We start from the raw sequence: 27,177 nt of genomic DNA, 5'->3' as shown, positions 1-27,177 counted from the left end.
GAAATATGTAAACTTAAGTAGAGGTGAACCAATTCTTACCTTTCTAAGGTTCTCTTCAAACTTTTGCTGCTGAGATAAATGTCCCAAGATTGTTCCTTCCAGACACTGTGCATGCTCTCGAAGCTCTTCCCAGTATCTTCTTATTTGTGTCAACTTGGCTTTAATTCGAGCAGATTCTCCAGTGGTAACAAATTGAGCAAAAGACTGCGCTTCTTCTTCTAATCCTACAATGCTGCTAAGCTTACTTTCTATTTCCTGAATTGTGACCTAATAGTTAAAACAAGAAAAATGACAATGTAGGCTGAGCAAGCTTGCCTTCCTGAAATGATACAATTATCTGCAAAGAAGGAATATTTCCTTAACTGATATTTGAAGACTTGGATGGTTAGAGCGCAGCTATGAGCAAACACCATGTGCTTGGGGAGATGAGACATGCCGAAAATGTCTGCAAAATACAGTGATGGGGGTTGGGGGTGTGCTTGCTGGATAGAGAATAAGGAGAAATAGCTACTCTTGCTTGCAGTGAAGTAAGCAAGGAGATGTCTCTGGGACACTTACAGTATCTCTGAAGGTACGGAGAATTATCTGTTTACGTTATAAATTAGGCGTTTTAATTAACTGAGCTGGGAAAGCACTGTGTTTCAGTAACCCATTAGAATGCTAAATATTGACATTCATTTATTTTTCTAAAATGTAGTTGAGTATTTTATATGTTACTAAAAGGTTTAATAACTGCACACCTACCTAAAAGCAATTTTCCTTTTTCAAACTTGTCATCTATTCTTGATGCCAGTGGTTTCCAAAGCTAGAATGCATTAGGACCATCTGGTCCCTATTCTCCAGGATTCAGACTTACTAAGTCTAAGGTGGGGCTCAAGAATTTTCATTTCTAACAAATCCCCAGGTGATGCTGAGGCTGCTGATTGAGGGACTTCATTGCTATGTACTTGACAGGGAAAAGCCCACATACTGTCATTTCAATTTATTTCAACTGGGGAAAGAAAGGACATTTTACATCTTAGCCAACACCTGAAAAATACTGATAACTATTCAGGAAATGTGTGCATGTGCACATGTGTTTATGTGTGTCTGTGGAGTGTCTCTCACAAACATAGAAGCTTGTTTGTATATAAGAAGATGAAAATTATTTCTCTGAGAAAAAGTGCCAAATTATTCAATCAAAATACATAAAAAATTCAGCCAAGTCTCAGTTTCAGATAATTTAAATAGAAAATACTATTATCCTAGAGAAAAATAAAGTTTTGACTTCTGTCTAGATGAGACACCATAGTCAGAAATAATTTCTCTCTAGCTGAGACAATCAGAAATAATTTACATACGATTAAATGTTGGATACGCATCACGTATTTTTATTTTTCATATGAATGAATGAAGTGGTGTATCTCATCAATATTTGTTATTTGAGCATGTGTATCTCATCAATATTTGTTATTTGAGCATTAATACAGGCTTTCTTTGTTTTGCTGTTTTTTAAGATTATATTTTTTAGAAAAATTAATCATAAATTTAAAAAATATAGGTTGTCTATAAAGCACTAATAATTGTTCTAGTTGCTTATAACACATCGGTGAAACAAACTTAGTTAAGAACAGAGCTCTTAGTTATTAGAGTAATACTTGCCATCAACAAATTCATATATACAAATCACTCAATCATATTGTTGGATTGTGGTAAAAATAAATCCATTCAAGAGAAGAAGATGGAAGATGAACCCAGCATATGTTCTTATCATTTATCAATTATAAGTTAGGAATAAGACATCAGTCATTTGAAATGGCATGTAATAATGAACAAAAATGGGCTTAGTGTATTTGTCTTCCAACAAGGCAAATGCTTCATTACTTTTAATCCTAAGATCGTTTTAAAGGGAAAACACTATTACAAGTGTTACTATATTTTAAACATTTCCTGTAACGTAGTCTTCTGTTTGGAAATAAAACATGAACCTAATAGACCAATTTCCACAGGACAGTGTATTCCACTGTAACTTTGCTTATTTCTAGCAAATATCTTTTCCCTGGTGTTCATATTCACTTATATATTTTAGATAGTTTAAAAAGTGCCTTATTGGGTGTATTGAAATGTATTTCTAGTCTGATAAAATAAAAATAGATGAGTGAATACATATTTTAAGAAAATATGTAATCTTTTTTTCTGGAGAATAACAAAGACATGACATTAGATAGTTGATATATTCCAGAAGTTCTGGAGCAATGGTGGAAATAATAGTAAATGAGTTATAGAAAGAGTAAATATGTTGAAAAATGTGTGTTAATTTTCAAAAGGGGACATTTTTGAGACAAAACTATTTAAATGTGTTATTTTTTCTTAGAATTTAGTGAAAATGATTAAATAACAACTTTTAAAAACGATTTGAACAATTAAAAATATTTAATGAATATTCTTCCATGGCCTCACATCTATTTTTCCTGGTATACCAAAGAAGACATAGCAGACTGTGTATATGACACTCCACGTATGCTTGATTGCTAAAGATGTGTGAGAAGCAAGGATGATCTGCACAGTGGGTAATCTTATCTGAGCAACATTGCACCCTCCCACCCTCCACATGGTAATGACTTGTTCTGAGTCACAGTGTGAAATGTTCCCTCACCTTGGTATTTATTTCACTATATTTAATTGAATGAAATAGCGGAGGGTTTTCCCATTCCAAAAAAAAAAAAAGCTGAGGTAGAAAAAGTGGCTGAATTTTGAAAATGTGTGGTATAAAATTGTACCAAAGAAAGAGAAATAAACACTCTAAGCTCATTTCTTTAAGCCCGTTTTTCTTCTTGAATTGTCTGAATGAAGTGGTCAATGATAATCTATCCATCTGGTCATTTTAGAGCTGGGAGAGCTAAGGAAACAGAGGACCTCTGTCCATGCCCCAAGGTCATACATGAAAACACAACCATGGAGTAGAATTGCTTCACTTAAGAAAGATGCTTTTCAAACTCCTCCTTGTGATTGGTGCGGGTAAGTACCACTAATACTTGAGCTAGACATTGGAAATGGGATTTTAGAGTTGTACAGGATGAATACATTTCATGTTGTATAACGAATCGGCAGAGCATTCTATTGAGCTTAATTCAAAATCAAGGAAAAGAATTAATGTAACCATAAAAATATTTTAATGATATTTCACACAATATTAACTTTGAATGCACAAGTCAGACAATGTTAATACATAATTCCAACTATAAAGTGTTGCCCAGTATCAATTCAGACCTCTTAGTTTGGTAATCTGTGTGAATTGAATTTTGATAGTTCACATTGCAATGAAAGTCTTTTCCTGGGACCGAACAGCATTTGATGAAATGTAAGAAAGTAGTTCTTAAAAGCTAGACATGGATTATAAATATAACGTGTGAGCAGGTCACCTTAATTTGGCTGATTTGCATGTCCATGGCAGATGACGAAGTTTCCAAGGCATTGAGCTCTTTTTCTTTCTCAGTTATCCAGACGGACAGAGTCTCAAAATTACTGCCAAAATGATCCCACTTGGTTTTCACCATTTCCATGGTTTTAATACTAAAATTAACCAAATTAAGTAAATAAAACTCAGTATTTTAATAGAGAACAACAACACATTTTCCTTGAAATCACTAGGTGAAAAGATAATGAAGACATTTGTGACCATTTCAAAGTTGAAACTATTCGAGCTAAAAAAAATTTGCACATTTGTTCTGAGTAGTTGATCAGGTTTTCCTATCTTCTCTGAGAATGAACATTTAATGAGGCAGTATCTATACTTTCAGTGAAACTGCACTTTGAACAAAATATTGCTGGGTTCAAAGGGGTTTGAATCCAGGTATAATCTAATTAAACTCTGCATGTGACCAGTAGTTGCCAGGACTTATTTTTATAAACTACACCAGAGGAGATTTCAGTGTACACAGCTTTTCAATAGTCCTATTTCCAAAGACATGTTCTTCTTACACTTAAAGGAGAGACACTGCAGTGATGCTTTCTATGGAAAGACCTTTATAAACTGCATCTTATCAACTGAGACGGAGTTCGTGATCTCAATCCCATGCTGCTGGGCAAGAACTGTTTCTATTATCAGAGCTAATCCTGGGATGTATAATCTTTGTGATGTCAGCCATTTTCATAAATGTCTTATGGTCTTGATTCCAAAAGACATTTATAAATTCTTGCATATGAGCACCCTAACTACTTTTACACAACTTAGGTTTTATTTGTATCAAATCTAGTGAACAAAAGTTCAACTATAGATTTCTAATTTGTATTAGCTATGCATGTATAACTAGGTGACTGGCTTTCAGTTTAGAAAAAGACTAAGAAACTAACAGTATATAATTGAACTGGTAAGTCCTTGGGTTAAAAACAAAAAGTGAAAGAATATCCCTGTTTACCAAAAGGCACTTGAAGACATCAAGAAAAATACAATGGCATTATTGATTGTCAAGTTAAATAATATTGCAGTCTCAAATTTATACCCTGGATGTGCCTAACGCTGTCAGCAGTACAGGTAATGCAAGCTGTGCTATATTGCAACTTTTTAAATTAAATAAAGGTTAAAATGGCTATTCTTAATAGAAGTAGCTTCCTTTCAAATCAACTCTAAGTTTTACTATTTCCATAACCTGACAGAGAATATTTAATGTAATATAAAGTCCTCAAAATATCAAGTCATAATTTGTTTTAAATAAAATATGTATCAAATTTTAAAGTTTAGGCAAATGTAAAATGTTAATTTTAAGCTGTTAATAGTATTAAAAACACATTTTACATTTTAAAATCCACCTTAGAAATGATGGCCTGTCTCTTAATAATAATATGCTATTGTGTATCATTGATTTGCCACTAAATTACATTTAAAATAGAAATGTTTAGCCATATTGTTTTGAATGATACTGGCTGTATCCTCATATATTTTTCCCCTCCAAACTGTTTTGTATATATTGTGTATATAACAGGATATCAATAGGCCAAGCAGTTATTTCTTTTCAGATAAACAAACAGTAAAAGTTTAAAAATAAAATTGATTTTTAAAGTTAATTTCTGGGAAGATCATATACGTCAGGATAACTTGAATACCGAGGCACTGTAAACAAGCTCCAGGAGCTTCTTCAGGTTGGAGACATATGGTCTATGTGATGCGTATTTAGACCTGGAATCTACACTAACAAAATATCTCCTTTTCACTCTAACTGGTGACAGCAGAATAATATAGTAAAAAAATTATTTTAAATATTAGTTCTTTTTCAAGATTCCCTCTACAATGTACAAAGGCCACAGAATAGAATAGATATGGCTTTCTCAAGAACATGATCAGTTTAAGATGCAAAACCCACATCCTTTATGTTTTGGGGGCTCTGTTAGAGATACTGGTTTCTGCATTAGTGATACTTTCTTTTGAACTGTGAGTTGTTTCCTCAAAACATGCTGAAATACACAGACACTTTGAGATTTGAAAAGAATGTTTTGAATACAAGGTACAGGAAAGATTGTATGAAACTTTATCTCAGAGAAGAAAGTTTAGGACTTGTCAATCACATACTCTTCTTCAAGCGTGTCTTCTAATTTTTTGACTTGGTCTTTGATTGACTTGGCCTGCTGTTGAAGCAGCTGCTTATTTTGGGGCCCAAGTGGTATCTCTGAAGCTTCCTTTACAAGGTTCTCAGCCTGGACTGCAATATTTTCTGTCCGTTTAGAGAACTCCTAGAAAAGATATTATGATCATTAGGTAGGCACTTTATATTATTTATCTCTGCCCTCAAATAAAGTGCACATGTTGTATACAGAACAGATGGGTGGATGAAGAGATAGATTCATACATGTATGGATCTTTTGTTGTTCTCAACAATACAGCTGACTTATTTCCATATGGCAAAAAGAGACACTTTGCTAACACTTTTTTATTTTATTTTATTTCATTTTTTTGAAATAGAGTCTTGCTCTTTTGCCCACGCTGGAATGCAGTGGTGCAATCATGGCTCACTGCAGCTTTCAATTCCTGGGCTCATACGATTTTCCTACCTCAGCCTCCCGAGTAGCTGGGACCACAGGCAGGCACTACTGCACCTGACTAATTTTCTGATTTTTGTAGAGATGAAGTCTCACTCTGTTGCCCAGGCTGATCTTGAACTCCTGGGCTCAAGTGATCCTCCAGTCTTGACCTCCCAAAATGCTGGGATCACAGGTGGGCGTCACCATGCCTGGCTAACTTTTTAATTTTATATACACAACCAGCTGTTTACCTTCATAGTTATCCAATAATACTCACAAAAATTGTTTCTCCTTTGTTTTCTGGTTTTGTCTCATTGTTTAGAATTCTTAGATCCATTATAATAACTAATTTATTCACAAATATGTTTACTTATTACAGGCCGGTTCACAAAATCAATAGTGATTGATCATAGAGATAACAGATTTCTAGGCGAATGAAGAGAAATATTTATTTATTAAATATAATATCTTAGTCAAAACAGACTATCAATGGTCTTTGGCCAGGCATGATGGCTCACGCCTTTAACTCCAGTATTTTGGGAGGCTGAGGCAGGAGGATCACTTGAGGCCACGAGTTTGAGACTAGCCTTGGCAAAATGGCAAGACCTCCATCTCTAGGGGGAAAAAAAAAAGTGACCAGACATGATGGTGCACGCCTGTAGTCCTGGCTACTCATGAGGCTGAGGTGAGAGGAGATAGAGGCTGCAGTGAGCAGGCACAATGGCACCACTACATTCCAGCCCAAGCAACAGAGCAAGACCTTGTCTCAAAAAAAAAAAAAAAAAAAAGAGAGAGAGAGAGGCAGAGAGAAAGAGAGAGAGAAAGTAGCCAAGCCATTTTGTTAACTAGTTCTCTGAAAAGAGCTATAATCTAATCTTAGTGCTGTTAAATCTTATTACATACATGTGTATCACATGATGGAAAGAAAATTTGAGTTTTGAATCAGTCAAGCCTGGGCTAGAATCCAGGATCACTAGTTGTTTGACTTTGGTGAATTATTTTCAGGCTCTTTCATGTAAAATGCAGATGATAATGCTTTTCTTAGAAGGTTACTATTAGCATTCCACTTGCAATCTCACTTTTAAAGTGCCTAGCACTCTGGGAGATACTGATCATTGGTTTTGGCAGATACTGATTATTGTTTTTTATGTCTCTCATACAAACTTGAGGACAAAATGATTTATTAAGCCCATATACTTATTTTCAATAATACTGAACTATTTTAATTGGAAAGTTGATTTAGTATGTATGTGGCTGGTAAATATTAGATGTTACTTGAATTTTGTCAAGTAAATATATTGAATACTGAATTAGAAAAGGTAAACACAGTAATAACCTAAGTGAAGAAAATGTACTTGGTATCTCACTTCTTCTCATGTAAGAGAATCTCACAGGAGGTTTAAATTCTGATCAACTCCCTTCTCCTAAATGAATAATTTAGAAAGATAAGTATTTTTCCAAAGTCAGCTTTTCAGTAAGAGTATCTCCTAGAATTATTACATAATACCATATAATATAGAGTTACTAAATAATACTATTATATCTTCATGTTTAAAAGACAATGTTCTCATAGAAATATCATGAGCTCAGCCAACAAACATCAGTGTTGGCCGAGATTGTGCTACTGCACTCCAGCCTAGGTGAAAGAGTGAGACTCTGTCTCAAAAAAGAAAAAGAAAAAATCAATGTTACTTCACAGAACTACGTTGCAATTTAAAAGAATAAAAATGAATGAGTACAGCTTCCTTATGGCAAAGAGATTTATAGTACAATAAAATATGGTAGTTGCTAATGTCACAACATTGAATTCTTTGGTTAAAAGCACTCACTGTTACTATACGTGACAGTCATTGTAGATTCAATTGTGAAGATTACAAATCATCACATGATCTCTTAGAATCCCATGAATATAATCAGAAGTGAAAAATAAAGTGTTTTTTTTTTTCTGCTAGTGTTTCTCAGAACCCAGGAAAAACATGGAAAAAGTAATGTTTGAAAATGCTTATATACATTCAATTTTAGAGCTTTTTGTGTGAGCTATGTATGGAAAAAGCATCATGCAGAGAAATCAAAAGAGCAGAATGATGTTGACAAAAAAGAAAATTAAACAAAACCAGAATAACATTGTAAGGCCTTATCTCTAACTTCTTAGAAAACATATGAGTGGCAGCAGGATGCATCAGGTACAAATTGATTCACATTAGATTGATCTGGGATGAAACTTAGGCTCTGACCTTCACTAGCTGAGTGACCTTTGGCCACATCTCTCTGAATTTTCCTTTCTTCATCAGTAAAGCCACACCTTATTTTCAACATTAAACATGATATTGCTATGAGCAATAACCATTCCTTAGCACAACTACTCAAGGGCTATCAACTTGAATAAAGGCTTGCAATAACAAAGCAAAGTGAGCAAAGAACTAGAGGAGAACAATGATTCTAGATTGGCAGTCAGCATAGGCAATTAGTAAAATGGCTCTGTTTTTTGAATGAAAAAATAACTTAGTAACTAAAGGTGTGGGCTCTGGATGAAGACCTTTTGGATTGAAATCCCAACCTCACCATTTAGTGATCCACAGATCTTGAGTGAGTTCATCACCAACTGCATGCCTTATGTGTCCTTCTTCATATAACATGATTGATAATGATACCTATTTCTTAGGATTGTTTTGAGGATTAAAGGCGATGATAAACATCAAATGATTAAATTGGCATATTGTATGTGTTTGATAAATGTTACCTTATATTATTACATCAATCCCAAAGTATGGAAGGTCATGGACAAAGGAGAATTTGAATAACAAGACTCAAAAGATGACATTTGTTTCAATCTACAGGTACTTGAACTGATCCAAAGCGATTAGTGCAAATGGAATCATAGGGGGTCAGAAACTCTGGATGGAACGTGGGCAGAAACATTTAGGAAATTAACCCAATAAATATATATGTATTTATAAAAGGCACCTGATATGTTTTCAATATATGAAATAATTTATTTATTTTAAAAATAGAGATGGGGTATTGCTGTATTGACCAGGCTGGTCTCAACTCCCGGCCTCAAGCAATCCTCCCATCTCAGCCTCCCAAAGTGCCAGGATTACAGCCATCGTACCCGGCCAAACAATTTAAATTAAAAATTAAAATAATGTTCTACTTAAATGGCTGATGAATATTGTATAGACTTGAAAGAGTCTGTGGTCTTAGAAAACTTCAAACTCCTCAGTAAGTTTTTAGGAGAAACAAAAAATTAGCAGTATGGGAGACAGTGAAGCCTTTTGCAGGTAAGAAAACAGAAACACAAAGGTTTTCTTGCTATAAAGCCTAGGGAAGGGTGAGCACAAGGCTCTTCTTTCTAAGACACTAGTTAACTCGTTTCTCTACTAATTCAGTCTTTCTATAAACCCCAAAGAGGCACCATAGCAACTTCAAGGGGCTGTGCCTGTACAACTCTAAATGCCTGGTACAAAGTGATTGGTCTGCTTAGAGCGTTCAAGGTGTTTGAGCTTGCCAGGCTGGGTTCACCAAGTACACCTACTAAATACTACTGTTTGATGCCCCATTGGAGTCTTAAAATCGCTATCTCCAAAATGAAGTTGGTCATCTTTTCCCATGAACAGCTGCTCCTTCACATTTCCCATCTCACTTCCATTATCTCCGTCAGACTCAAAACCTGAGGTATCAACATTTTCGTCACTCACTCTGTCTGGTTAGTTTCCCTATCTTCCTGTGAACTCCACATCTTTTGTATCTGTTTCTGTGTATCACCTGCCACCTCACCACCCTTATTTATGCCCATATTAACTCCCATATGCCTATACGCAAAAACTTTCTAAATGGATCCCATGACCCCAGTCTTTCACACTTTCAGTCACTTTTCTACACATGCCTAAAAATTTATCCAAAACCCAGCTCTGATCGTGTGGCTTTTTAAGCCTTCAACAAGTCTGGCTCCATGCTGCCTAGAGAGTAATGTTTTAGGTCTTCAAGACTCTGAAATATGGGCCAAATTTCCTTTACAAATTCATTTCCCATTGTTCTATTTTACAACACAGAATTCCTATTCACAACACTTGTATGCCGTATGCCATTCCAATTTCCAAAGAATGTCTGTATTTTGCTTCAAATTCTACTAAGTTTTACCTGCTCTTTAAGGTTCAGTTAAAAAATACTGCCTCCAGATTTTTTTTTTTTTTTTTTTTTTTTTTGAGATGGACTTTCACTCTGTTGCCAGGCTGGAGTGCAGTGGCACCATCTCGGCTCACTGCAACCTCCGCCTCCCGGGTTCAAGTGATTCTCCTGCTTCAGCCTCCCGAGTAGCTGGGACTACAGGTGTGTGTCACTATGTCTAGCTAATTTTTGTATTTTTAGTAGAGATGGGGTTTCACCATGTTGGCCAGGGTGGTCTCAATCTGTTGACCTCATGATCCACCCTCCTCAGCCTCTCAAAGCGCTGGGATTACAGGAGAGAGCCACCACGCCTGGCCTGCTTCCAGATTTTAAAAACTCTGTACACATCTGTTAGGGAACTAACCATTTTCCAATTTGATAAAATGTTTTTCTTCTTGATGTTTAATCCTACTTATGTTTTCATTCTCCAATATGTTGAAAGAATGGGTCATCAATAAATAGTAAGTATTGATTAAATTAACAGCGACGATTATAGTAATAACGGAGGAGAAATAATTTTGTTTTGTGTTGCTTTGTTTTTTCTGAATATTGAGTACCAAGGAGCCATAATATACCTTTGTTTGTTCCAATTCTGAAGATAAACTTTCCAAACTGCTAAAACTTAAGAAGCGTTCATGACTGGAACCTGTTTGAAAAAGGTATCTTACTACTGTTTCTTTGTTTGTTTCAAATCTCTCCCATTTTCTTAATGTGACCTAAATTTGAAAAAATAAACAACAATAGGGTTACAAATGTCACGAAATACTATCACGTGTTCATTCGTTTGCAAAACTGTCAACTTTCAGTGAATTCTCATTTCAATTTTCACACAGTCACAATGAATAGAGATGATTCTAGCATCTTCTGTAAGAATTTCTTTTCTCTCTGTCAATGTTTTCATCTACAAAAAGAGAAGACACATGGACTCAGATGATTTCTGAGTTTTTTATAATTTGTAAAGTCTTAGAAATGTAAAGATATTACTTAAAATGTAGATAAGTAACCAAAAAAAAAAAAAAGGCCTCTCAATCTGTCTCAAACAAGAAAGGAAGCACAGGAGAAGGTAGGGAGAGGGACAAGGAAATGAAGAGGGAGAATTGAGCAGTTGGCAAAAACTCAAAAACATTTTTAAAGGTAATGTGTCAGCATCCCAATAAAGCATAAAGGTGGCATAAACGTGTGGCTGCATGGCTTCCTGGAAAAGTGGAACAGTATGATCAAATTTCTGGATTCAGACAAGTGTGGATGAAATCCTAGCTTTATTATTGATCAGTGCTGTGTGATACAGCAGCAAGTCCTCAAACTCTTTCTTCTTAAGCATCCACACTTGCAAAATGTGCTAATTCCAATATCCATCTCTAAGGCTGATGTGATGATTAAAAGATGATTCATGTACAGAATTTAACACAGGGCTGAAACATCAGAGGCAGTAACAAAGGTTCGCCTTGCTGTTATGAGGCACAACAGTAAGTGAACACTGCCCAGTCTCTGTTTAAATGGCCCCTGACTTCCGGCTCCTACCTGGATGCGGCGCTCCTGCCTCTCCCGGCTTCGCTCCAGGCCGTCCAGGGTGCTCTCCAGCTTCCGCAGCTCCTCACGGCCTCGGTCAGGCAACCCTCCTTCTCCCTGCTGCACCTGCGCGATCTGCTGCTGCACATCTCTCTTCTTTGCTGAGATCCGCTTTGTCTTTTGCTAGAGGCATTTATTCAACAGATGGATAAAATTGTGCTCTCTAAACAGCTAAGTAGGGACATCAACACCCACACTTAACAGAAGTACAGAAAGGTGGGCCCGAAATGTATTTTACAGCTAAGATTAACAGTTGAAATGGTAGTCGGATGCTATATTAGTCAAAGATGAACATTGTTTATAAATATTGTATGTTTTTAATGGTAAACAGCATAAATAATTTGGCTTTAGTGTTTTGTGTGCAGATTTGGAGAACATTTAGCATTTTGTGCAATACTGCAGGAAGAGTCTGGCAAAACAATTCATTTGACATGATTGTTCTTAAATAATTATTTTCTGCTTAAAAACATGAAGTCCCAACTCCAATTTTAAAAAATCATTTATTTTATTAAAAAGCAAATATTAAGAGATTTATGGCCAGGGGCAGTGCAGTGGCTCACACCTGTAATCCTAGCACTTTGGGAGGTCAAATCTGGAGGATTATTTGGGACCAAAAGGTTGGAACAGTCTGGGCAACATAGCGAGACCCTGTTTCTACAAAAAAATTAAAAAATTAGCCAAGTGTGGTGGTGCATGCCTGTGATACCAGTAACTTGGGAGGCTCAGGTGGGAGGGTCACTTGAACCCAGGAGTTCAAGGCTGCAGTGAACTATTATTGTGCCACAACACTCCAGTCTGTGTGGCAGAGTGAGATGCTGTCTCCAAAAATAAATGAATAAATATGTATTTCCTCAGTATATTTGGAAGGGTTAATTTGCTGAGATTTTGTGGGGGGGGGGGAAATTGTCTTAAAGTGAACTTTTTATTGAAGTATAATCTTCAAATAGAATAGTACACAAATCTCAGATATGCAGCTTACAAATTTTCACAAAGTAAATGCACTCATATAAAAAGTACGTGGCCCAAGAAATATGAGAAGAGTTTTAAAATATTAACATAAATATCTATAATCTTAAATTTATTGAACCTAAAGTAAATGGAAACCCAAAAAACCATTTCACAATGATTGAGAACAATGTAACACCAAATATTAATGTTTTATACTCAGCCTTTTTATAATTATTAAGTAAATCTAGAAATCCTGAAGGCTGGGATTTTACACATATTTTTAATGCAACTTCCATTTTTATATATTACAGAATACATGCATATATAATAATACACACAAACATATTATATAATTAGCTACCATTTTGCTACTGTGTATCAGGTTAGCTAGAATTTTTTCATTAAAATATTTTATTTGAATCAAATTTCCATTTATATTGCATTTAACAAGGTATATATTCCTTTTATGCAAACATTTTTTGATGTACGCTACCAGACTATCAGAAATTAAGTTGATCAGAATAATTTCTTATTAATACATGTACCAGAATTTCTTTATTTCTAGCTCTAATCCTTTATAAGGATGTACACTCCAGGAAGGTCTAGTACTTCAAGTAAGTCATCATTTCTCAAACTAAAATACTTTCAACGTTGTAAGTTGAAGAGAAAGATTTTAACATAATGGCAAAAGAACAGTGATCTCAAATATGAAGCAACTGGTCCATCTATGCCTTTCCTCTCTGTTTTGAAAAGGAGAGTCTAGTACGTTTTGTGTAGTTTTTCATAGCTAAATCAATTTTCTCTCCACAGTATTCCTTGAACTTTTTGATGTCATCAAGTCACTCAGTCTGGAAAATTTATGTTGCAGAATATCCTGAAATGTTTAATATTTAACAGAGAAGAAAAACCTAGAAGTGCCAAATTCTTTTAACCATTCAACTGGTTCCTTCCCATGCCCTCCTTACCCACTCCCTCAAGCCAGTGGTTATATTCTTTATCTCTCTGGTTCTTTCAGTAGCAAATCAACTTTACATAATCTCGTTGGAAGAAAGAGGCATTTTTACCTGGTGATGAAGAAGTAACTGCTGTGCTTCAAACAGATTTTCAGTATCCAAGATCTTCTCAGCTTGTTCCTGGACTTCTTTAGAGCCAGAAATTAATTCTTCAAGAGAATTTTTGACTATTTCTTTGTACTGTACACAGTCCCCAAAATTGCTTACCATCTTTTCAACCTGCATTTTCATGAAAAAAAAAAACATATAAATCATATGCTACTTGTTGAAGTTTGTATAATTTTTTTGGTAAGGTATGATTGACAAATAAACATTGTATATATTAAAGGTATACTACATGACTGAAATGATTCTCCAAATCAGGCTAATTAGCCTATCATCTCACATATTTCTCTCTCTCTCTTTTTTTTTTTTTGTGTGTGTGAGAACACTTAAGGTCCACTCTCTTAGCAAGTTTCAAGTATGCAATAGGTAATATTAACTACAGTCACCACCAGTATATTAGACCCCAGAAATTTTTCATCTTAGAACTTGATGTTTGTACCCTTTGATCAAAACCCCCCCTGTTGAAGATCATGTAATCTTACATATTTTAGGAGTGTGCATAAAGTCTACCTCAATGACTTGAAATATAAACACAGATCTTTAATTTTTATTCTTTCTCATATTACTTAGGTTTATTCCATTATTATTAAATTTCATAATCATTTATGGGGATTGCAGGCTTTATTTGATATGGTGCTCTGTGGCATATTAAAAACCCATTCAACCTGGTAATCAAGGAAGGATAACAAAACAGCATGTATTATATCTATATTGACTTCTAGGTCTGTTTAATTATAATTGCATGACTAAAACCTAATTATAAAAGTGACTTACAAGAAAGTGAGTCCATATTATTTAAAGCAAATAGGAAAAGATTTGTAGAGTTGAAAAAGAGAATAAAAGAGTATTTGTTATAAATGTACTTCCAATATTCCTACATAAAAATAAATATAATTTACAATTTTGTAGTCATCCAATGGATTCTCTTCCTTATCATTTTCCTAAATTTTGAACTTTCTTTTCTGTCTAATTTCTGCTTCCTCTATTTCCGTTTTACCAACATCCTTTGTTTTCAAAGCCTATCCTTTATCTTCACTAAGATCATCATTTTTACGTGTTATCACTTGTTTACCACAGAAATCTTCCAGGTTCTTCTTTTCTTATCCTATCTTTTTTCTTTGACTCTCTTCTGATCTAAGTTTTTCCAGGGAGAGCAATCTGTTCTCCAAAGAAGCAGCAATAAGAAAGTATGAAAACCACAAACTCCCAATTTCAGTATAAATCGAGCAAATCTGTTGAAATAATGACTCTTCACTGTATCTTGTGCATCCACCCACAGTCTTTTTTTTTCTTACACTGGACAATTGCAAACACATTGTGTTCAACATTAATTTAAATACTAAATGAATTCTTATCAAAGAAAGGGGCTGAATGTGCCAAATCCATCCCTTCATACAAATCCATCTGTAAACAAAATGTGTTTTTCTCCATTCTTCTCTTTCTGCTTTCACTACGTTAAGTGACCAAGTAGCAGAAAGGGGTATTAATATAAATTATACAGAAGTTTAAGGTAGATGAGTGTGTAAAAAATTAATGTCTGTGTGAACATTCATTAGAGATAGATTCTTGCTACAAGTCCTGGGGCAAAATCATGAGAGTACTTGGAAGATAAAGCAAATGGCCTTGGTAAATGTTAGGGAAAACTACTAACTTCTAACTTTAAAGGCAGCCAATTTTTATTTTTTTTTAGTGGGACAAAATATTCTACCAGCTTGTCTGTGAATAACTAAAACTATTTGTTTGATCTTGGCTCAAAGATCACCCTCATATACACTAACTTTTTAGAATGTTGTTTTTACTTTTCCTGTCACCAAAGGAGGGAAGGAAAGAGCAAAAGAGGCAACTGCCAAATTTTCACTAAAGTTATGGTTGTGGCAACTGACTAAATTTGACCGTTGCTTTGAAAGAAGGATAATCAAAGGATTGAAATAGATTATGTTCCAAAATTTGATTAATCATAGAACTATTTTCAATTTGTCAAAAACTCATGGGGAAACTCTAATTTATATATAAAAACTCTCACATAAAACTAAACTCATAAGCAGTTCAGAGTATTTTTGCCTTATGTAAATTCAGCACTAGAGTCTCAAGCATATTGAAATGGATTAAAAACATGAAGGTTAACGGATGAACTGTTAGATGAGAAATCTCCATGGAGAATTTCAGATTTTCAGAAACAGACCTTTATGGTCATTTTGTTGTCATCTATTAGGCCATTTTTCCATGCAAGTTTATACTTAAATGATTTCAAGAAATACTGGTAAATATCTATTCTACTTTACATTCTTATATTATCTTCCAAAGCACAAACTTAGATTTATCCAAAAATCTGGTCAGTAAAAATATTTTTGCTGATGGTGGAAGTGGCCCTACTGGAAACGAAGTAGATGGGTTTGTATATTTTAATCTATAAAGGAATATAGAAAAACATTAAAACACATATCAAAACACTAGAAAGAGAATTTTACTGACCTGTTGATTAAATGCTGAATATTTTATTATTACTAGGGACCAGTTATTGAGCATTTACTCTATTTCAGGAACTACACTATGTGCTTTACATACATTACTGCATTAATTCATGACGCTGCTTTTTAGAGTGAGTATTTTTAACCCTGTTTTATAAAAAAGGAAATCAAGACCTAGATGTTAAGTAAATTGAAGGTTACTTAGGAGGTAGGGTATCACATTTAAACTCTAACCCTGGATTTCTTTGAGCCTAAGCCTTATTCTTAGTCTCCATGACATATCTTAAGCTGACCATAAAATAACAATGCTTTTCATAGGAGTAAAAAGTGTGGATTTGATAAGTTTTATATTTCAGATCTAGGTCATGAAACTGAACTAACATTTCCAATAATGGCACAGACCAGACATCAAACATCCTCTTCATCTTTCCCAACAAGCTTCATATAAAAAAGCAAAACAACTATTCTGTTTCAACTATGGTTTCTTTATAAAATTACTTGCTAAACTACCAGAAGAAAAGAACCTTCCAGATGCCTCACCCAGAACTGTCTGTTTAGAGTGTGAGTAAACGCTATACCTCTGACAGCAGCGTCACCAGAGCCTTGAAAGAGCTGGATAATTTTGCCAGTTCATCTCCCTGCTTTTGGGCTTGGTTCTCAGAAGAAACTTCTGTCAAAACTTTTAGCCTGGATTTTAGCCAGCTGAGGGTCTCGCCCCTTTTGGTAACACCATTTCTGATCTCCTGAAATGAGAGAACACTTTTGATGAACACAGTGCAATTGTGAAATCATAACTTTCCAGCAATAGAGGACTCAGCCTAAGAAGGTTTGCAGGTGGAGCAGAATAGAGTTAGACATCATTCAGCAATACAGTGCCTGCTTATTTTACTTTGTGTACATATTTTTAACAAATGTCCACAAGTGCTTGAAAGAATACTGTTGTCTATACAAAAAAATCAGCTTCATAATTAGATTGGTTAGACACTTAGAGATATGTCCTTGATGATAAAAAAGATGATTCTAAAAATACTGTAGAAAAACATGAGATGCCACAGTTGGCAACTATAACATACATACACTTTGTTATCTCACTTCCTGTGAGCTGGAAAGAAGATGGTATTTTGTGAAAAAAATAATGAAAGTTCTTTTTTTCAATCAGCTGATTTCTTTTATTGCACACTCTACTTGTTGAATATTGTTATGGATGCTCTAAAGATTTATTTTAACTTCATTAACTTATATTTTCTCCTTAATTTTTATTAGCTTTTAGAAGCCAATATCCCATATAGCAAGAAGTATAAATGGGAGCACAGTTCTAATTCAGGAAGGGAGGCTTTATTGACAAGAAAATGCTAGAAGGACTCCAGGGTTTCAGACCTCGCAGGGCTGCTGACTGAGGGAGAGGTGACTGGAGCAGCCTGTCCTCCCTACAGCAGCTCTGGGGTGGCTTGGGAGCAGGGGTCTCCAACCAGGACCACTCCAGGGCTTTGCCAGGGCAAATGCACACTGGATAGGAAATTGCTGGTTCCAGACCCCAGTGATGTCTTCACTCTAGGATGTGATTTTTTTGTGTGTACCATGAAAGTAACCAGTAGCAAATGTCGATATCCTTCCACATGCATACCATGACATTGAGCACTACTAGCATTGTATAATTTAATTGAAAAAGAAATGGGCTAGGGGCAATGGCTCACACCTGTAATCCCAGCACTTTGGGAGGCCTAGTGGGGCCAATCGCTTGAGCCCTGGAGTTTGAGACTAGCCTGAGCAACATGGCAAAACCCTACCTCTATAAAAACTACAAACATTAGTCAGGCATGGTGGCATGTGACTATAGTCCCAGCAACTCAAGAGGCTGAGGTGGGAGGATTGCTTAAGCTCAGGAGGTCAAGGCTGAAGTGAGCTATGAAGGTGCCACTGCACTCCAAACCTTCTCAAAAAAAGAGAAAAAGAAAAAAAAAAACTCAAAGGACATGAACAGAAAGGAAATGTATTGCCCTCAACAGCAACTATGTGGCAACTATGTGACTTGCAAGCGTTAAAAATGTTGAAAGATGAAGACTTTTCACAATATTATGTGTCTAAGAGTGAGAGAGTGCCATTTACAGAATGCAAACTGTGTTTGAACCTGGGGCTCTGTGGCCCTGGTGGGGTTCCTCAGGCTGCACCCACACTCATAGAGGCTGAAATGAACCAATCCAGCTTAATGTCACATAGAAAGGATGCCTAGAGACCTTGTCCACTTCCCTGATTTTTCTGTGACCTGCCTTTTGCATGGCTGAAAATGTACTGTATAAAAGCATACAGTGTTCTTGTTTTCCATGATGATTCTTAAATCTCCACTGGGTTATACGCCCATGCATGCAATTTTCCACTCAGGACTCCCCATTAGCTGAAGATGCATTTGTGGCACCACGGAGCATGACTAACTCTCAAAGCTACCAAAGATTCAATAGGAAAAAACTCTACAATGCTCCACAGTAATATGAGGAGATTTATTTTAAAGACAATTTTTAAGAATTTTTTTTTTCCAGAAAGAACAAAGGAGACAACCGTTAAATTCTCGAACATTATTTTTCCACTATGGGAAATTTTCCTCTAGCAAATAATGACCTTGAACTTACTTCAACGGCACGTTTAACCCCTCCGTGGTTGGCAGTATCGATGGCCTCACCCTTGATCCCCTTTAATTGTGTCTCATTTGTAGATATCCAAGATGAGAACTCAGAGAATCTGAAATAACATTAGTACTTTCTTATTAAAGGGAGAACATACCAGAATGATTAGAATATGCTTTCTATTTTGAATTTATTCATGGAAATTTAACAATTAAGTGATTACCAAATTGATTAACACCTTTTCTGGAAACTGTTCTTTTAACATGAAGCTCATGTTGAAGGGCAGGGGTGACCACCTCTGTGCTCAGTTACTAGGGGTGGGGTAGTGGGGGAATTCAGCTGAGGAAAAAGATGTGTTCTAGGGAATGAGTTCCTGGAAAGAAGGAAGGGACCACTTGAGGTCTGGCCTCGTGTGTCCCCACAGGGTGAGACACAAACCTATAGAGTAAGAAGCCACCCTTTAGGGATATGAGGTTATATGGTTTGGCTGTGTTGCCACCCAAATCTCACCTTGAACTGTAGTTCCCATAATCCCCACATGTCATGAGAGGGACCTGGGGGGAGGTAATTGAATCATGGGGACAGTTACCCCCCTGCTGCTGTTCTCGATAGTGAGTGAGTGCTCACAAGATCTGATGGTTTCACAGGGGGCTTTTCTCCCTTTTGCTCTGCACTTCCCCTTCCTGCCATCATGTGAAGAAGGACATGTTTGCTTCCCCTTCTGGCATGATTGTAAGTTTCATGAGACCTCCCCAGCCATGCTGATCTGTGAGTCAATTAAACCTCTTTTCTTTATAAATTACCCAGTCTCAGGCATGTCTTCATTAGTAGTGTGAGAAAGGACTAATACATAAGGATATTGGGGAGAAAAGGATTGACCAACTTTGCCTCAAAGAGATAACATCTGGGTCACTTGGAAACAAAGTGCCTCACCCTGATTCTGACTAAAATCCATTCTTTATTAAATGAAGGATTTTTGTACAAGAATATGAGCAATAAATATGAAATATGTTATTTCTTGTTTTATCATGATCTCTGAACTAACAGAATGAAGTTTGACTACACCACTCTCTGGAGACCATTCCGAGGCTACCTGTTAGTGTAGTCCTTCCACTTGTCTGGGTCTTCCATGAGCTTCCTGTAAGTGCTGTCAATGGCAGCTCGGAGCTCTTTGAGAGTCGCGTGACAGGTTCCAGGTGTGTCCCTTACTGGATCCCGGACTGGGAGTTTCACACAGAGTTCCTCGATGAGCTGTAACCTTTTCTCACAGAGATGATGAGGACCTTTGTCACTGAAGAAAACCTAATGTGTAATAAATGTTTTTATAATTCCTGTGAGAAGCCACACAGTACTTTTATTTTTTTCACAGAAAAACCAAAGGAAGATTCCCACGCAGACTACCAAGGTAGGGTAATTAAGCTATTTTTTTCAGATCCAAATCAAAATATTAGTAACATCCTTTATGGAACAATGTGACTTGACATTGCTATCCACATTGTGGTGTGGGAGACGTACCCTGTGCTCTTTAATTATCTTTTCACTGCCTTCCTGGGGCATCAGCTTGGTCTCTCGATCCAGCTCAGTTCTGCATTCTTCTACAGAGGCTAAGAACCTATTCTTCTCCACGTCAATCTTCAGATGAAGCAAATGATAAGGGGCTTCTCCTTGAAGATCCTACATTCCATAGGAAGATTCAGAAAATTAGGATGATGTTCCTGATTATGTATATTCCCAATTGAAGTGGCAAAAAAAAAAAAAAAAAAAAATCCGTAACATATTCCTTTTAGGGCCAGTGTGAATGAGTCACTACTTTCCACACCTGGTCCCTCTACTTTGTATTTTTCCAAGTACCAGGACCACAGCAAATCCTTTCAGCCTGCTGTGGGTTAGGTGTTTTCTTGGTGATTACTTGATTTAATTCTCACAGTAGCTCTGCACGGTACCTTTTTTTTGGGTGGGGGGGGCGGGGTGGTGAGATGGGGTCTCGCTCTGTCGACCAGGCTGGAGTACAGTGGTGAGATCTTGGCTCACTGCAACCTCTGCATCCTGGGTTCAAGCAATTCTCCTGTCTCAGCCTCCTGAGTAGCTGGGACTACAGACAGCACCACCACGCCCAGCCACTTTTTGTATATTTAGTTGAGACGGGGTTTCACCATTTTGGTCAGGCTGGTCTTGAACTCCTGACCGAGGTGATCCACCCATCTCCGCCTCCCAAAGTGCTGGGATTACAGTCGTGAGCCACCAAGTCTGGCCAGTCCTGCAGAGTATTAATGTTCTTATTTTACAGATTACATCATTAAGTCTCAGGGGTAAGTACAAAAGCTAGGATTTTACCATAGATTTAAATCATACCCTCTCCCCTGTATGTGTCCCTTTTGATTTTGTCAATGACCTTGTGAGGTAGGAGGGGCAGATATTATACCTACTTCAAAAAGGAAAAACATGAGTAAAGCTTATTAGTGAAAAAAAGTTTTAAAAAGAAAAGAAAACTATAGCTCAGGCTGCTGACCACCTGGCATATCCTCTTTTCCTTAGATCATACCCTGAGAAACAAGCAAGCAAGCAAGCACTCAAACAATCCATAACATTTCATGTTCTTTTTAATAATAAACATAAGCTTCATCATTAACTTTAGTCCCATCATTAATTTTAACTAACTTCTATCCTATGGCATTTTAAAGGATTACCTTTGAAAGAGAATACTAAGATGACTGATGAGAAAAATGAGGTGGGCCTATGGAAAGTCCCACCTAGATTAAATCCTAGAGGGGTGTGTGTGTGTGTGCGTGTGTGTGTGTGTAATAAAATGCAATCTTCAGTTATAGTCTTTATTCTGTAACACATTTACAATATGATATGCTTCAAATATACCTAACAAAGTTTGGATTTCTTTAATAATCCTTTTTTTTTTAAATGAAAAACTTGAATTTTCAAATTTAGCAATTTAGCAAGTAAAAAGGATATTTCTTTAACTGTGTTTTTCTTGTGCACAGGGATAATTATTTAGCTTATACTACTGAGAAATACACAAAGTGAGGCAACCTGATGCAGAGAGTTTCAGCTGCCTATCTTCTGAACTCCAAAACTCCTCCATATAACGCATGTGAAATATCACCTCAAGGTAGAACACACTCACCTACAGCTAGAGCTGTCTTCCTGTCTACCTCAAGGCAGACAGCCTTGCATGGGTCTCCACTGTGCTGCAGCTACTTCCAGAATCTGACATGCAGTCTGAAGTTGGCCTCCACAGGACAGACCCAGCTCATCTCCCATGGTTCTTCCACAGCCCATGACACACAAGTCAGATGGACGCCCATGGGCCCCCATGTCCTCCTGCACACTCTCCTGCTTTCTCTCTTCTGGGCTGCTGTGTCAGCCCCTGCCTACTCCCATTTCTGCTTCTTCTTTAAAGTTCTGGCTCAAAACTAGTTACTTGATTCACTGTTTTCCAACTTCCAAGTGGATCTACCTCCCTCTTTCAAAGCTTTCATAAATATATGCACTTTTGGATTTGTCATATATTATACTTGTATTATTTGCAACTAATTATCTCCTTTACTGAACTTTTAAGCTCTTGGGAGAAAGAGGAGTATGCTTTGTTCATCATTGAATTCTTGACTACAAAATGTTTTCATTTATATTTTTTGATCACAGCTATCTCAACTAGATGGTATAAACCTTTGGGAGGAGAAACTATACATACATGTTTTATGATTTCAGTAGGTATACGTAACAAGATTTATTCAGCAGAGAGAAGCTTACGAAATGTTGCTTGAATAAGTTAAACGTTCTTGTCACCCAGGATTTAAAAAAAAAACCAGGAAACCAAAAAGAATGCTGGAGTAATAGGATAAAATTGATGCTGATAACAAATAGGAATAACACAATTCTATCATATATTATCAGGTTTTATTTCAGTCCAGTTTTTTGATTTTTTAAATGAGGGAAATAGTTACAGTGACTTTCCAGGAATTTCTAAATTTCTCTTACATTTGGACCTCAACACACTCAAGCTTCTCCCTTCATTGAGGATGCACGGCGTCTCCGTCCTGTCCTGACTCACCTTCCATTGTTTGTGGAGCTTTCGAACAGCTTCCTGAAGCCCCTGCTGCTCCTGCTCTGGAAGGATGTCCGTGAGTTCATCACAAGCTTTCAGGAACGCATTGAGCACCCTCTGATCCAGCTGACTGAAAAACTCCTGACATGGAGGGGGAAAGTGGGTAAGAGTGTTGGACAGACGAAAAGGCAGCATCAGGCATGATCAGCCTCTAAACAGCCTCTAAGACAGCTGCTGCCCTCTTTGAGACTTCCAGGCACCCACTATTGCTTTTTAAGAATGAACTACGTGCACCTATAGTTATGAATCAGAAGCCATCATATCCAAAATTCTACTAGTTTTTTTTTATTTTTTAGAAAAATTCTTTGTGGTTTTCAAATTTGGTAGAATATTCCAAAAGGAATATCTCGTCTTCCAAGGGGAGATGCCAAAACGTTGATTCTGCAGCGATAGAGCGTTGGTTCCCCTTTGGTGAAGTCAGAAGAACTGGACAGAAGCCAGGACTAAGCCTCATAATTCCACATTCCCCAACTGCAGTGCTTCAGGGCCTGATGCTTCATCATAAGCCACTGTCACATTCACACAAGCGCACAGAGAAGCACACATGTCCACACATAGGCACACATGCTACGCATCAAATTGTGTTCCTCTTCAGACTCATATGTTGAAGCCCTACCCCCTAAATGTGATGATATTTGGAGATGGGGACTTTGGAAGGTAATTAGGTTCAGATGAGGTCATGGGGGTGGGGTCCTCATGATGGGATTAGTGCCCTTATGACGAGGAGCACCAGAAAGCTTGCTAGCTCACTCTCTCTGCCATGTGAGGGTGCAGGGAAAAGGCAGCCATCTGCAAGCCAGGAAGATAGCCCTCCCCAGAACCCTACCATACTGGCACCTGATCGCAGACTTCCCTTCTCCAGAACTGTGAGAATATAAGTTTCTGTTGTTTTAGCCACCCATCTATGATATTTCACTATGACTGCCAAGAAGATAAAGACAATATTACGTATGACTAAGTCTCACACAGTCTTAGGAGAAGACATGCAGAATTATTTTGTAAAAATAGTGATTCAAGCCGGGCGCGGTGGCTCAAGCCTGTAATCCCAGCACTTTGGGAGGCCGAGTCGGGCGGATCACGAGGTCAGGAGATCGAGACCATCCTGGCTAACCCGGTGAAACCCCGTCTCTACTAAAAAATACAAAAAAACTAGCCGGGCGAGGTGGCGGGCGCCTGTAGTCCCAGCTACTCGGGAGGCTGAGGCAGGAGAATGGCGTAAACCCGGGAGGCAGAGCTTGCAGTGAGCTGAGATCCGGCCACTGCACTCCAGCCTGGGCGACAGAGCGAGACTCCATCTCAAAAAAAAAAAAAAAAAAAATAGTGATTCAAAACAAAAAGTACCATACTGTAGAGGTGAATAAACTGAATGAGATGTTTTATGTTTTGTGGTCACAGACATTAACCCTAAATCTAGTCTGCTGAATCACAAATACATTGCATATATCATTTGAGAGTGTGGTTTATACAAATAGCCACTGAAATGTCAGAAAAGATAACTCAAATACACATTCTCAGAGTGCTGGTTATTTCCATATACCATTCACAAACATTAAGACTAATGTTCTCAATATTGATACTGAGATGATAAACATGAAGATGGCTTTACAATACCGGGACAAGTTGTGTATCAGCCACCAGACTTCAAGTGACACAGTATCTATACTATGATATGGTGGATGTATAAAAATGAGCACAAAGGACTTAGCCAGTCATCTCGAGTTAAAAGAATCTTTAAAAGAATTGATTTAAAAGAATCTTTAGTTATAGACGAATTTGTCAGCTAAATAATGAATTAGTAATTTGGAGAACTTGAATTATTCTATGACTACTATTCTGGGGGCTTAGGAATGGCCAATGACAAGTCAGCTCACTAACTGCTCCTGAATTTCTTTTTGCTCACCATATCTGTGGGTCTCATACCTAAAAAGTCTGTGCTTTCCTGACTCATCTGCCTGCTCGCCTTCTGTATCAGATCAGCGTGCCTTTTTTAAGGTTTTCATTCAAGGTCGTTTGTCCATGTATTCAGGTCAAGTGCCCCCCAAAGGGTGGACTCACAGTGTGTCTCCGCAGGAGCTCCTCCGGATCCCCCTTTTCCTCCAAGCCCTCCTGAGCAATCCGCAGCACCTTCTCCAACTCTGCTCGAGACTCCTCAAACTTCTTCATCAAGCGACTGTTGGTTTCCACATGCTTCTTCCAATCTCCAGTTTTCTTTACCATACTCTTGATGTGAAAAACAATCACAATGTGATGCTGCTTTCTCATTACTGAAAGGATCATTTTGTTAGAGGGTATTATTGATTTAAAAAGCACTTGGAAAAAAGACAGTTCATCATCATGGGAATAATGAACTCTTTTCAATATTAATTAATATTAGGTGAAAAAGTAGGACAATGACTGGCTTCCAAACACCAGCACATGAGGCGTTTTAGCAAGACTGAAAGCGCAAGTGATGGTTTCTTGTTTTCACTCTGCATTTTCCCTGGCTCACAACTCTAAAGCAGAGAGAGCAAATTACCTGAAAAGCAACATGAACATCTGCAATCTGTCTTTGTAGCCTCGTCTGATCAAAATGCTTTAACACGTTGCTCAAGGTCACAAACTTTTGAACACTTTGACTGCCTTTCTCAATAAGTGTCAAGGTTTTCTTACAGTTTTCTTGACAAGCTAACAGTTCCTATAAGGAAAGGAAACCCCACAACAATGTTATTTACAAGACAGAGTGAGACAGAAAGAAACAGAGTGACCATTACAGATAATAAGAACAATATTATATAGCTTTTAGGCTTCTAATCAGCAATAAGTAAAACCAAAAGTACGGTGGAACATTTCAAAAGATCTCAATTTTAAATAATCACTGAAGTCAGCGCTTTCTTATATAGAGCATTTAAATATTACAGAAAGTTTTTTTGAGATTTTTAAATACCTCATGTACATTTTATTGTAGTTAAGAAAATGACAGAGCATCAAAATTATTTGTCTAAGTCTGCATTCCTCTAGAAAGGTGATAGGCCTACAGTTTATTGAGAGAACAATCATGAAATCAGTGAATACATACCAGGTTTTAATGTGACTAAACAAATTAAGCATCAATGCACATTCACTTTGCTGAAAGAGATGCATGATATATGTATTTTGTATATCCTAAATTTATAGTATTTAAAGGTGTACAACCTATCAGTCTTATTAACGAAATGGTAGGGTTCAGATCTTAATTAAAAAAGGCAGCAGACCCATGCACTTGGGGAAGACTTCCAACTGTCCCACGTTTGCAGGACAAGATGCAATGGTGACAGACACTTCCACCTCTGAGTTGTGGCCTGCAATTGTGATTTTGGCAGTAGACAGCATGGAAGTCATCGAGCCCAGTACAAGGCAAAGAGTCATTTTTTGACTTGAATTATACCATTTGCATTTCAGTATCCTCAACTGCATTAAAAAAGTATATTTCAAACTGCTCATTTGGATGCCATTTTTGGATATCCAGATGCAAATATCAAGAGCACGGATTTTTTGTTTGTTTGTTTTGGGAAAAACAGAATAAAGACATACTTTTTCCTTTTGAAAACTTAGGAGATAAAAGGGTAATATAAGTTCAAAATGTACTATTAGATTGTATTATTAATAATGCTATGAATATTATTTGAATTATGGAAAGATTGTTTACTGACAACTTGCACAAATTTAGAAATGCAGGAGATGTCACCATGTCTAAAAATGAAAGATAATCTCTATCCAATACAATGAGAATGCAGTTTGGTGGTATAATCATTGTGGCTTCACTACAGACAATAATAATAATAATAGTGCTATCAGTCATATAGTGCCACTTATTATATGCTAGTGACATTATGGTATATCTATGTAATATCTGCAATAAGCTTTAAACTCAGGTATTGTAGCCTTCATCTTAAAGTGAGGAAATTAAAGTTAATCAAAGCTTCCTAATTTGCAATATTAGATCTAAGATCTGAATATCTGTCAGACTCATTTCAGACACTCTTGGCTCTTTCTACTAATGATGCCACCTTCCTCCCATGAATCTATTTCAATTAATGCAGTGGCAAACCTTTTGTACATTAGTTTCTCTCTCCTCTGATGGATAGGTTCATTTATAATAAACCAAATAACTCAATTAACTACAACACTCAGTAGGAGACTGCTATACATACAATATGTTT

At 36.8% G+C, this 27,177-nt stretch overlaps 1 protein-coding gene across 2 annotated transcripts in view; it reads right to left on the bottom strand.

Moving 5' to 3' along the window:
* The window catches only part of SYNE1 (spectrin repeat containing nuclear envelope protein 1), a 528,817-nt gene that overhangs the window by 317,560 nt on the left and 184,080 nt on the right, over window positions 1–27,177 (bottom strand). For both annotated transcript variants that reach the window (XM_025384518.1, XM_025384520.1), the window contains 13 exons: window positions 25,515–25,673; window positions 25,055–25,219; window positions 22,946–23,080; window positions 20,398–20,556; window positions 19,976–20,184; window positions 18,889–18,997; window positions 16,843–17,007; window positions 13,743–13,910; window positions 11,683–11,853; window positions 10,737–10,877; window positions 5,546–5,706; window positions 3,402–3,552; window positions 40–267 (listed from right to left, as the gene is read on the bottom strand). In XM_025384518.1, the coding sequence (XP_025240303.1) occupies window positions 40–267; window positions 3,402–3,552; window positions 5,546–5,706; window positions 10,737–10,877; window positions 11,683–11,853; window positions 13,743–13,910; window positions 16,843–17,007; window positions 18,889–18,997; window positions 19,976–20,184; window positions 20,398–20,556; window positions 22,946–23,080; window positions 25,055–25,219; window positions 25,515–25,673 (2,121 nt within the window). The remainder of the gene's footprint in view (window positions 1–39; window positions 268–3,401; window positions 3,553–5,545; window positions 5,707–10,736; window positions 10,878–11,682; window positions 11,854–13,742; window positions 13,911–16,842; window positions 17,008–18,888; window positions 18,998–19,975; window positions 20,185–20,397; window positions 20,557–22,945; window positions 23,081–25,054; window positions 25,220–25,514; window positions 25,674–27,177) is intronic.

The sequence above is a fragment of the Theropithecus gelada genome, chromosome 4 (assembly GCF_003255815.1).
Source record: "Theropithecus gelada isolate Dixy chromosome 4, Tgel_1.0, whole genome shotgun sequence".
In the NCBI taxonomy this organism is placed as follows: Eukaryota; Metazoa; Chordata; class Mammalia; order Primates; family Cercopithecidae; genus Theropithecus; species Theropithecus gelada.
Note: the sequence above shows the minus strand (reverse complement) of the source record. Positions and strands in the feature narration are given on the sequence as shown.